The sequence below is a fragment of the Rousettus aegyptiacus genome, unplaced genomic scaffold (genome assembly GCF_014176215.1).
Source record: "Rousettus aegyptiacus isolate mRouAeg1 unplaced genomic scaffold, mRouAeg1.p scaffold_m13_p_16, whole genome shotgun sequence".
Taxonomy (NCBI): Eukaryota; Metazoa; Chordata; class Mammalia; order Chiroptera; family Pteropodidae; genus Rousettus; species Rousettus aegyptiacus.
In genome coordinates this window covers 28,893,516-28,906,628 of record NW_023416291.1, presented here as the reverse complement: position 1 = coordinate 28,906,628, position 13,113 = coordinate 28,893,516, and the positions used below count along the sequence as shown (strand labels likewise).

General features: G+C 38.0%; 1 protein-coding gene across 2 annotated transcripts in view; it reads left to right on the top strand.

Moving 5' to 3' along the window:
- EBF2 (EBF transcription factor 2) overlaps positions 1-13,113 on the top strand; it is a 179,869-nt gene that overhangs the window by 151,141 nt on the left and 15,615 nt on the right. For both annotated transcript variants that reach the window (XM_016148163.2, XM_016148165.2), the window contains exons 11-13: positions 11,340-11,428; positions 12,753-12,818; positions 12,901-13,078. In XM_016148163.2, the coding sequence (XP_016003649.1) occupies positions 11,340-11,428; positions 12,753-12,818; positions 12,901-13,078 (333 nt within the window). The remainder of the gene's footprint in view (positions 1-11,339; positions 11,429-12,752; positions 12,819-12,900; positions 13,079-13,113) is intronic.

Sequence of the window (13,113 nt, the reverse complement as noted above, 5' to 3'; positions counted from 1 at the left end):
CCCAGGCTTGGTGGGCAGGAGCTCCTTTCCTCCCCTCACAGGCTTTCCCACAGAGAACTGGCAGTGCAGAAAAATCATCCTGGTAGGATCACCCAGTGGGGCCATGGTACTGGTTGTGCAGGGACTGTCTTTTTGGCTGTCTTGAGACTGCAGGGGGAGAATGTCTGGAGCTTGGCATTTAAGGAAGGAATTGCCATTATCTATAATTGCAAAATCTTCACCATTCACAGAAACCTGTGAAAAGTCATGATGGCAGGTCACCGAAGATAGAGGGTAGATGAGCACAGCTTTTTGGTATTGTTCCTATGGTTCTTTGCAGAACCTGGGCTAAATAAACATTTGATTACTTGTTGAGAAGTCTCCTGTGAGTTCTATCAGATAGAACTAGTATGAAAAAAAATGATGATAGTAATTCAGTACTCACATCTGTCATGTATTGAGCAGGTAGGGAGGGTCAGGCTCTGTCTTGTGAGCTCATCTAATCACCACCTTTCTCATTGTGATGGTTCTGTTACTATCTCAACTTTATAAATGAGAATCCTGCTGCCTAAGGTCACCAAGCTAGGTCTAATCCTAGCTGTCTTATTCCAAAACTGCACTCATAACCATTAACCTGTGCTACTTACCTATACTGTGTAGCTTCTAAGGAGAAATTACACCGAGGCCGTGTGTTCAGCTTTATCCAGCAGTTTTACTTGGCAAATGCCGATGGCCTCAGCTGTCTGACTGTTACCCTGAGGAAACGCACAGGACATGGGCCTGGCCAGTGAGTACGCAAAGGCACAGAGGACGCCTCACCTGTGCCCTGGTGTTCCAGACTGCAAAGTGGATTATTTCTATTTCAATGTCATGTAATAGGCTTAGAGCCTATGAAGTGCTTTGAATTCCCTAGAAGTCATGGAAATTATCCATGAATCACCGAAGTTGTAGAAGGCAAAGAAATATGGACTTCACTTCGTTATTAAACTTGAGAGAACTTAACATTGGGGCTGAAGACAGACACAGAAGAAGACACAGCTTAGAGGCCTGGATTTGAGTCCCAACTTTCTGGCAAATCCCTTAACCATTCTTTGTCTCAGTTTTCCAACCTAAAAAATGGAAAAGTATTTATTTTACTGAGACGATGAAATGATGTAGATATGCAAATGTGTAGAAATATAAAATATAAAAATATAAATATATATTAGAAACAGAATTCTAATATATAGAAATATAAAAAATATATATATAAAAATAGAAACAGAATTCACCTTTGAAAACAGACGGCAGGATGCAGCATCTGGGGTGAGTCCTAGCCGGCTTCCTCCCTTACTGCTGTTTGGTCAGGGTGGACTTTTTTCCTCCTTTTATAAAAGGTTGATTCTTTGTGAGAGCCCTGCCTTATCGTATCCTTAATATCTGGGTCTAGATTAGAAATCAAGTTTTTTTTTTTTGTTGTTTGTTTGTTTTTTAATTTGTTTTTCAATTACAATTGACATACAACATTATATTAGTTTTAAGTGTACAGCATAGTATTAGACATTTATATACCTTACAAAGTTGTCATCCCAGTAAGTCTAGTACCCGTCATAGTTATTACAATATTACTGACGATGTTCCCTATGCCGTACTTAGAAATCAGGATCTTGTAGTCTGGTGACAGAGAAGACCAAGGCAGCCAGAGAACTTGGGATCTGCAGGAAGGGTGAAGGGGAAGTGGATTTTTAGGGGCGATGAAAGCAGCAGAGAACCCCTGGGCCCAGCTGGCTCGGGGGCATACTTTCCAAGAGGAGCTGCTTTCCAACGTGAGTGGTTGAATTTAGAAGTTATCAAAACACCCTGGCTAATGGAGACACATTGGGGAGCCAAAGAATTCATGTCAACTAGCCCCTCCCCCAGGACACTTCTCATTTTTTATTTTAGCACATATGAATGCATTTGGTTACCTCCCCCTGTGAATAATTTGGGAGAAAGTGTTAACCAACCAAAAAATGGCCAAGAACAGACAACGGTTGGGAAGAGAAATGGGAGGCCTAGATGTTTCCACAAACCCCCAAATCATACTCCGAACAGCCTTCTCCCCGGGGCTCTGCATGAGGTGTGGGGTTCTCCTCTCGTAAAGCTGCACAGCACAGATGTGCAATCTGGGTGGAAAACGTTAATAGCTCATCCACTTCACATTCCTTTTTTTTTTTTTTATACCATTATCCTGGAAAAAAAAAATCCCATTTAAGAAATGAATCTGATTTTTAGTTAAAAATACCCTATTCAGACATCAAAAACTGGCCCGAGTACAATTGTTCCCTGTTCACACTGGAAACAGGTTGAATCAACGGCCCTCCTGGTAGCCTGTAGCTTTACTGAAGTTGCCTCCACCCGCCCCTCTTGTGGAATTCAGATCATTCAGCTGAGTTTGAGCAATCACGTCTCCCTCGGCAGCCCCAGAATAGGGGCTGCTGTTTCGCTAGAGACATCCCAGCCCCTTAATGGTCTGGTGCTCTCAGGTATAATATTCTAAATACACATTACGGAGCACACGAGCATATTCATAACTGCTCCATTGTGGCATTTGAATTTACCCTTGAAATTTATCTTTAATTTTTACAGTTGTCTCCTTAACCATGTATATTACTCCCTTCTTCAAACAATCTGTCTTGCTGCTGCGGTTTTTCTTGAAATCAAAGCGTAATTAAATATTAAATTAATATTTCATTTAAAATTAAATATCACAGGCTTCTGTCTAATTTTTCACTTGTGCACTGCTGGTTCTCACCTCATGTTCTCGTTCCTGTATCCACAAAAGCAGGTACCACCTCTTAATAATGTGTTTTTATATTATCTTTGTCCTTTTTTAAAAAATTCTTGACACTGAACTTCTGCTGCATGGAAACAAATGGATGTAGGGAAAGATTTTAATGTAACGAAGGTTAAAGACGGCTTAATTCGACAGCCTGTGGCTTCACCCCCACCCATCTGCACTTCTCAAAGACTTCTACTGCACGAAATAAATAATAAAATCATACAATACAAGAGCTTACGAGAGGTCTTTGAGGCAATATAGCCCAAACTTTTGTCTTTGCAGAGAAATAACCAAAGTTCACCTGGTCCGAAGGTGGCATTGTTGGTCAGGGTCTGAAAGGGAGGCAGATTCTGGGCTGGGCCAGCTTTATCTCTACCTTAGCATCAACTACTATGAAAAAAAAGTTAACTTGGAGCATGAAAATGTTAATGGAATATAGCCTTTGAATATTGAACACATGAGGAATAGGGCCGAAGGTAGATGATTGGACAAGGGAACGGGGAGGAAGAAGAGGGAGAGAGAGAAGAACCAAACACATGGCACGAGAAAGGCAGATGCCGCAGAATCAACGTGTAGGATCGAAACCCTTCAGCATGGGAAGTCCAACAGTGGCGTGAGGGCGGGAGCCCATCTGTCGATAGCTGAATTCCTTCCCCAAGCTAGGCTGTTTTATGCCTTCCAGTCCCGACCGTGTAGTTAACCGTCCTTGCCCAGAGCCACATGGAGAGGTGTTTCTGATGTGTGTTTTTTCCTCTGCTTCCACAGCGAAGTCCCTCTTCTGATCTGGTGTTTATTCGGCAGTCACGTTACATAGATTTTAGGTTTTTTGGGCAGGGTTCTTTTGCATTGTCATCTTTATTCTTGGAGAAGGCTGGGATTTAGAGGTAGGCCTGGAGAGATCCTCTGGTTCTGTGAGCTAGACCGCTGAGTGGACTGTGGGTTCTGTGCACATCTGATAAAGATAAAACTCCATTGCTGTTGACAAATGCACATATGTGCAAACAAACAGCGAGGCTCAGACTTTCTAGACTTTCATGGGCCATCCGCAGACTCCACGAGGATCCTGGTCCACTTGAAGGCTTACTAGTGAGGAAAGCTAAGTCCTAGGTCAATGTTCCAGAGCGACAGCCCGATCGAGTACTCAGATCTTCCCTCGTTCCATCATCTTATTTGTCTCCTCTCAAGTCTCTGCAGAGAAACTCCATTAGCCCTTGGTGTCATCGTCTTTGTGTCCAGTATCCCTGTTGGTCAAGGGTATAAGTAACCTTCTGCCTGTAATGTCAATGCTGTTTTTGTTCGAGGTTGACCAGAACTCCAACAAAGAGCCCCCTTGCCATGTTAGCCAGTGTTCCTATGTTTTTGGGAAATAGAAGTGGAGTCAAAAGCTTGGGTAAGCATTATCGGGTCTACATGTCTCCCCTTAAGGAAAGAAAAAAATTAAATAGAATTTATACATCTCACCAACCCTTTGGGAATATTAATATTGAGCAGCAGCCAGCTTTTTTTTTTTTTTTAATGAGTGGTTCCCAGTAGATATTTTTAGTTAAACACTGTTCACTTATAAAGGAAACCCTTCACACATTGCTTATAGTTTACATCTATTTGTTGGGTCCAAGATATGTAAGTAACCTCATATCTTATACTCGCAATCAAAATGAGAAATGACACATAAGATCCAGGCTCTCAGGAGAAATATTATGAAATCTCAAGGTATTGATGAAAGTTTTTCCAAGGCTGATCCAAATGGGATTTAGATTCTGTGGCAGTTGAAATGTGTATTATTAAACTCCTTAAGCAAACCGAATGACTCCCAGTGGAGGATTAAGACGTTCTATGTATAGCAAAGACGAAATTCTCATGTCTGAGTTTTCTCTATTGAATTCCCCCTTGATTACCTTCTGTAATATTTAACTTCATGCCATGCCATAATTATTTAATAAAAGGTAAATATAAATTATATTTCAGTGGGGATATGACCTTTTACCTTAATGTTATGTTACTAAAGAAAGACATAGATAAATAGAGCCTATAGATTGAAGCATATTTTTAATTTACTCCATTTTTGCCTTACTAGCATTTCTCTGTGTCCCTGTCAGCCAAGGAGTTGGCAGAACCTCACAGCCCCTGCACTCCATGTGGTGGGAGAGGTTGTAAATTCACACTGATGATGGCAGTTAATGATCTGGCTGGCCCTTAGAGACAGTCTTGGTGCTGGTCTTGGGCACCTCATTAGCTAATTGAGGTTTACTTGGCTCACACCAGGCCTGAAATGAGAGAACACCCAGGGAGGTGGGTTGGGGGGAAGCTGGGATTCAAGATGAGGCTGAGCTTATAGGATGCAAAATAACCAGTTAGTTGGGAAGTCAATTTGGAACCTAAGTAAAAGTTTTGTGATCCAACATCGACGTTTTCAAGGCTGAACACTTGAGAGATTAACTCATTTTTCCTCTTATGGTTTCATGTTGACCGCTTTCAACGTCATGGTTTTTTATTTCAGAAGTTCACATGATTAAATTGTGTGTGTGTGTGTGTGTGTGTGTGTGTGTGTGTGTGTGTGTACATGGGTGCCATTATTCCTTGCCCATATAAGTGACAGTGTGTTTCACTACAGTCTTCTCATCTTGGACTAATACATAACCCATCTCACAGTTTATGCCTATGAAGTGTGGCAGGGGCTTGCAAAAGAAAATAAAAATACCTCAACATAACAAATAGATGAGTGTTCTAATCTACGTATTTAGTGTGAAACATGGATGAATTCCTGACTCAATGTGGTCAAGATAGCCTGCTATTTCTGATTTAGCTGAGGACGGAAAGGCAGGCAAGAAAATCAAACACTGCCCTTGTGTCCTGGTGGTTTTCTATCTAATAGGGGAGAACAGTGGTTGCAAATGTGGGATAAATTCTATGAAAAACCATCATCTTCATCCCACCTCTGTGTACCAATGAGAACCCAGCTTCAGATAATTGCTCTGCCAGCAGCGGGCAGATGGAGCAATAAGGAGACCAGTGGAGCAGTGGGTGGACAGCAGACCTCCAGGGAGAGGGGGTGAGAACTTGCCCGGGGGAGGAGCCATGCATATGGGAAGGAAAGGACCAGGGCAGTGATGGAGACAGTAGGGGACCTTGGCGGGTTCAATTTTCTACCTTATGGGATATTCCCTTACTTTCTAGTCAGCACGCTGTGCGCACACCCATATCCATAATTTCCGTTTCTCCATATAGGAAAATCGGCACCCGAGGTAACGAAATGGCGCATATTTGAAAAAAAGACGAGGCAATGATTGATTTAGAGCATTTTGTCACCAAGTCTGTTCACCCTCCAGCACCGGGCAGCTGTTTGTGTTTGCTGATTGATACCAAATGGGGCCTCCTCCCACACTCTGAGACTGAGAAGTCAGGCAGCCCCGCGGGGCTTCCTCTTGAGGTCTGCAGCGCTTTGCTGGAAGCTGCAGAGGAAGCACAGCTCGGGGGAGGGGTGGGCGGCGGTGCAGGGGGTGGGTGAGAGGAAACAGAGGGTGGCACAGCCACTTTTCAACACTTTCTCTGCTCTTCACCGGCTCCCGTTCAGTAGCTAAGTACAGAGGGGGCTGCTGGCATGTGTGGCTGGGAACAGTATCTCTAGTCCTACAGTAGGAAAAGTTAAGAGCATAGGCCTTGGATTAGAGAAGCCGAGGTACAGACAGATCCCATCTTGACTGCCTGGAACTGCATTTAAAATGAGAATCAAATCTACGTCACGGGGTTATCATGAGGATAAATGAGCTAATGTGTGTATAAAGCTTAGCATAAGTCCTGTAAAATGGTAAGCCTTTGGTAAATTCTAACAGTGATAATGACAATTTTCATTATTGAATACTGCAGCCACTAAAAATCCTAATATTAAAGAAAAAGACTTCAGAAATTACTGATATTCTAATGCTAAGTGGGAAAAAAAGTTTACAGAATGATTCCAATTATATGCTCAGGTCTTCTTACATGTGTTTCAGGGTAAGTAGGGGACACAAGCAGAAACTGGATTTTGAATGGAAAAGAGTATACCCAACAGTCTGTATCCAGAGAAGTTGTCATTCATGTGTGAGGGAGACAGAAAGATGTTATAGAAGGGCCTGGACAGAATTCAACTCTTATTCTTACTGATGTAACCGGATTGTGGGAGAAATGAATCAAGGAAGAACGCAGAAATGCAAAAGTTGTGATATCATAGGACTATTAGGCAGCAGAGAAAGTGGTTAAATATACTGTCTAAATAATTGTTAATATGACGATGCTTAATGTAAATATGAAAATTAATGTCTAAAAGATTCAAGTCACAAGAAATGTAATAATAGTAATATTAGCTGAAGATGATAAACTATCAACAAAAGTGTAAAAGTGGAGAGAATGACCTAGAGAAGTTGGTAAACAAAATTCTTTATATGGGGATGGGCTCAACAGACTCAAATAATTAGAAAAAATAAAATATTTTAAAATAAATCTAAATTTATTAAATTAAAATAGGATATGTATCTTCCTAATCACTAGAGGAAAATACATACATTAAAAAACTATTAGAAATACAAGGGCACGTGGAAGGATAAATTTATAGTAGCACTTATGTACAAAATATGTTAATATGATCAAAAAGATATTAAATAATACATTTAAAGCATTATCCATGGAACACATACAAGACTAACACATATTAATTCACAAAAGTGTAATAAATTTGAAAAAGCAGATATTATGCAAGCCACCTTTTTAAATTCAGTGCAATTAACTAGAATAAATTATTAACGATTTAATACCTAACCACCTAGAACATTTAGGATATTCTCTTCGAACAAAAGGAAGATAAAATTAGAAATAGGATCATTTGGAAAGTTACAACAAAGTGGGGGAGGGGAAGAACCATGAATAAAAGATTCAAATTTTAAACAAATTACTATATACAATCAGTGCTAAAACATTTAAAATCTTGATGAAATGCATGATTTTCCTAGAAAAATACAAATGATATTGAGAAAAAAAGAATGAATCCAAGGTTTCTGATTGGCAATCTGATGTAAAATTCACTGAGAATCTCTTGGGCTTGGGCTATCTTGAGTGGGAGGGGTCTGTGGACCACCCCCCAAGTGGAGATTTCCAGCAGGTAGCTGGATAGGTTAGGCAAGCGATCTGGACTGGAGATGAAGACTTGTGATAGTCGGCATGTAGTTTACGTGCAATCATGGGACACTGGTGAGGTTGCCCTGGGAGTATGTGTACAGAGCAGGAGACTCCTTGGCAACCACTGTGAGGGCCACTAGCGTTCACACAGTGTCTTCAGGAACAGCAGTCCTCTCAGCAGGCTGAGACGGCATCGTGGCTGAAGAGGTTGGAGTGAAACGGGGCGGTGTGTGTTCAGGAAAGCCAATGGGTGGAAGTATTCCCAGCAGAAGACTATTCCCAGTGTCAAATGCTTACTTGAGCTTAAGGTAAGAGTGGGAAAGTTCTCTTTGTTTGGCTAAAATGTTGTTGGTGACCTTAACAAGAGCAATCTCACTGTGGTTATCTTTCAAACTTTTGATCAAGAGGTAATATCCATGCTATATAAGTTTTATAGAGCTTAGGATAAAATATAGAAAGCCTCTCCATTTATTTTTCAAAGCTGATATAAAATAAAAATCAATTGGAAGCTGTATAACACTATGCATACAATCCCACTGACTGATATAGACACATACATCCTTGGCAACAATAATAATAACTGACACTTGATGAGTGTACAATATGCATCAGGCACTATTCTCAGTAACTTGATTGATTTAATCTTAATACCGGTAGTCTTAAGAAAATATTAATACATTGAATTCAGAAATATACTAACCAAATTATATATCCCACCCATGATTAAATATTTAATTGTGAAATATTGGAAAATCGATTATAAAATATAAGTTGGCAAAAGGAGAAAATTCATATGATTATAATTTTCTGAAATTCTAACAAGTCCTAATAAAAACCATTGTTAAAGCATGATAACTAGTATCTATCTCAAGTAGCCAACAACCCATTCGATTGTGAAATGTTAGTGTCATTCCCATTTAGAGGAAAGCAAGCAAAAATATTCACCATTATCCTTATTTTTAGGTACTGTTTGGGAAGTTTTAGCCAACACAAGAATGGGATTAAGAGAACTAAATGAGATTAACATACCTATCAAAAGGAGTCAAAATGATCATTACATGTAGATGCTATTATGTACAAGTTTAAGAATGAGCAGAAAAAAATAATGACATCTGTCATTGGTTAAAAAATAACAGATAGCTACAGTTGGTTAAGATCTTTTATGTGCCAAGAACTGTGTGTGTGTGTGAGGGGCAGGGCATTATATAAATCGTTTCATTTAATTTTGACAGTAGACTCATGGGATGGATTCAGGAGCTCTCAGAAATTAATGGTGGAGCTGGAAATCAAACCCAAGATCTACTTGACTCTGAAGCTGATTCTCTTAATGTCTATACCATGTATTGCCATACTATTCTCACACACACTGCCTGCATAGACATATAAAAACCAAAAGTGTTTCTAGGTGCTAGGAAAACTCTTAAAAAATGTGATGAGAGGGTAATCATATTCACAATAAAAACAACGAAAAGTGAAATAGATAGCAAAAAAAGAAAATGAACAACAAAAAATTTATTACCTATAAGTTTTGATGGGTAGTACACATTTTAGTAGTGGACCTAAAGAAGAATTCATATATTTATGAATATGTATATTCACACACATTGTGTGTGTGTGTATGTGTGTGTGTGTGGTTACTAAATTTTGGATTTGAGATGGTCTTTCCACATATCAGGTATTATATCATAATGTATAATACCTAAAGACAAACTGGGGTATGATATTGTAACATGGTGATAAAGGATTAAAAATATAAAGGGTTTTTAGAAGTAAAAAAACAGACTACTCCCCAATTAAAAAAAGAGAGAGCAGAAACTATTAATAAGCAGTTCAGAAATTAAAAAAGAAATTAAAATCATCTGCAAGTACAGAAAAATATTTCAACCTCACTGATGAATAAAGAAATGTAAGTTAAAATGACCATATGCATTGCCGAAGGGAACATAAATTTGTACATTCTTCTGAGTGATTAAACAGTGTGTATGAAAGGCCTTAAATAAAATCATAATTTTTGGCCCAGTAATTCTAATTCTTGGAATTTTTCAATTGAAATAATTAAAGTTATACACAAAGGATAATTATTGTTCTTATTTTTATAATAGCGAGAAATTAGGATCACATTAAATGCCAAACATTAGAAGCCATTTAAATAAATTATAGACCATGTTGTGGAAAAATATGCAGAATTTTAAATAATGTTATCAAAGAATATTTAATAACCTGGGGAAAAGTTTGATATATTGTTAAATGGATAAAAAGTAGGTTATGTAACAGTGCGAATAGTATGTCTTTGAATAATTTTAAGTATGTGTGTGTATTAAATCTGGAAGAATATAAGCAAAAAATGTTAACCCAGATGTATTGGATGGTTTTATTTTTACTTCTATATTAAAATTTTTTATATTTTTAAAATAAAAAGTGTTGTTTTGATAAAATAATAGCAACAAATAGTCATAAAAACAAAAATGCAAAAAGGAAGATTAAAAAGGAAATACACCTGTTCTTACTGCTGCCTAATGGGAGCGCAGGTGAATATTATTTTATTTTTTGTATCTTTGTTCTTTACTTTGATCATGCTTTAATTTTAAAACCATGAAACTTAAATCACAAATTTAAAAAGTAGAGGAAGAGAGGAAGAGGGAAAAAGGATAAAGGAATCAACTCCAAAAACTCTTCGGCACAGTAGAAATGCTGAAATGTCATTCATTCATTCATTCACTCCTTCCCACCCTCCCTCCCTCATTTTACGACTGTTGACAGTAAGTTCCTGCTATCTGCCAAGCACCATCTCCAACAGTGAGAACAGCGGCAAAGCAAAACAAGTACGAGTTCTGTTCCTAGGGAACTTGCAGTATATGGTGGAGCCTGACATTAAACAAATGCGCATGTCACGAAATATAATTGGAAATTCTGAAAGTGTGTTATGCATAAGAACAGGGTATATATATGTATATATATATGAATATAAATATTCATATTTAAGTGAGTAATTAAGAAATAGTGGTATTTAGGAGAAGAATTAGTAGGTCATAAAGGCATACTTGGGAAAGAGGGGAAGAATGGAAAAGCAGGTAAAGGTAGTTTACTGTCTTCATAAGAAATCAAGATATGATTAATTGTGTAATATATCTGATTTGTGAGAGTGAGCAGAGGATTATGTGTGTGCACTTAAGGGAAAAATGATAAAATAATTGTAATCATCCTGAAAATTTTAAGTATCATTCTAATGGGAAAACATTAAATTACTATTAACTCCAAACTTATACGTGTGAATTAAACAATGTCAATAGCAAAAATCTTTAACCGATTGTGTCCATTATGTATCAATTCTTAGATAATATCAGAACCTTTCTATTACCTGTAGAAGACTTAGTTAGGGTACATACTCAGAAAGAGGACTCTTATTTTTCAGCATTAAATGAACCCACCATAGACTATGGCTTCCAGAGGCTGCAGAAGGTCATCCCGAGGCACCCCGGAGATCCTGAAAGATTAGCCAAGGTACAATGCTTTGGAAATTGATATGTGAAAAACTTCTTGTAAAACTTCAGTAAATTTAGGTAAACCCAGGAACTTAAATCCCTTTAAAATTAAATTAGGCCTTGAAATTTGGCTAAGCTTTAGATACAATATGCATATAAAATATCTACTAACTAGGAAATATATTATAATTAATCTCTGAGGATATATGAAATCTGAAAATTTGGGCCTATAAAACATACACTATGAGCATTCAGCTTATAAAACACTGCCAACTTTATGAAGATCAATAATTGTATAATTGCCTAAAAGTATAAGTTCCCACTTCTTTGTATTTAAATATAATTTTACTTACTCATAATTGCAGGGACACATTAATCCACAATCAGATATTCACTGAGGGCCTACTGTGTATACAGGCATTTAATGAACCCCTCCATCTAAAACTTCTATGAAATGCACCACTTTTAAATGAACTTGCTTATGAAAATTATGTCATGAATCTAGCCCATTATTTTAGCTTTCTTTTTTTTTTTTAAAAAATGTATCAGTTTATTAGCTGTTCAATTAATAAGAAATTATTAAATTTTAACATTTATATTTGCATTTAAAGCACGCACTTTATAATATGCCATGTTCTGTTTTCTGAACTGTGAGTAAAACTCAAGCACCACAGTTGCTTCTACATCACACCTTTATTTTCCACTTGGAAAAATCCCCAGCCCCACCATTAAATTAGATGATATCTGGAAAGTAGGTTAATAGCAATTTAAAAGGCTGTTAAAAACAGGAGGTGGAAAAGACAAAATGAGAGGAAAGGGATTACTGAACACTGATTCTCTCTGTTTAAAGCGAACAGGGGGAAATATTATTGAAAGAATTCATCTTTATTAGAATAAGATTTTGCAGAAGGCCTTGCCAAGATAATTTCAGTACTATGGACAACTCCTTGGCAAGCAGCTAAACACAAGTCAATCAATCATTTTAAGAATACTTGGTTAATTAGAGTACCAGATTCTTTAATGGAATAGTCTGAAAGTAGTTCTTAGTAAAACTTTCACGACATTATGAATTTAACCATCTCAACCCTCAACTTGGTTTTTATTTTGGTCACAGAACCATTTATGAAAACATTTTATCTAGATGAATTCCATGTAGATACATATTTTTAGAGGGATTTGTATGTATGATTATATTATACCTCTCAAAACAAATATAGGGCCTCTTGGCTAGTTATTTACATTTTAGGGGGAATGTCTGAACTTTTCGCTTCTACATATAATTTTCCTTTGTGTTTGCCACTTTTTCCTTTGCTTATACTCCACTCTTTCTTTTCTCTTTCTAGGAAATGCTGTTGAAAAGAGCTGCAGATCTTGTGGAGGCTCTGTATGGCACACCACACAATAACCAGGTTAGACGCTCACATCTTATGCTCCACTGAGTTTGACCCTTTGTGCCAGGCGAAATGCTCACCTCAATCTGCCATTTTGTAGGACATCATTTTGAAGCGAGCTGCAGATATTGCTGAAGCCCTCTACAGTGTCCCCAGGAATCCCAGCCAGATCCCGGCTCTCTCCAGCTCTCCAGCCCACAGTGGCATGATGGGCATCAATTCTTATGGCAGCCAACTTGGAGTCAGCATCTCAGAGTCAACACAGGGAAATAATCAAGGTACTACTTTTGTGAGAGTCGCAGATGACTTCTGC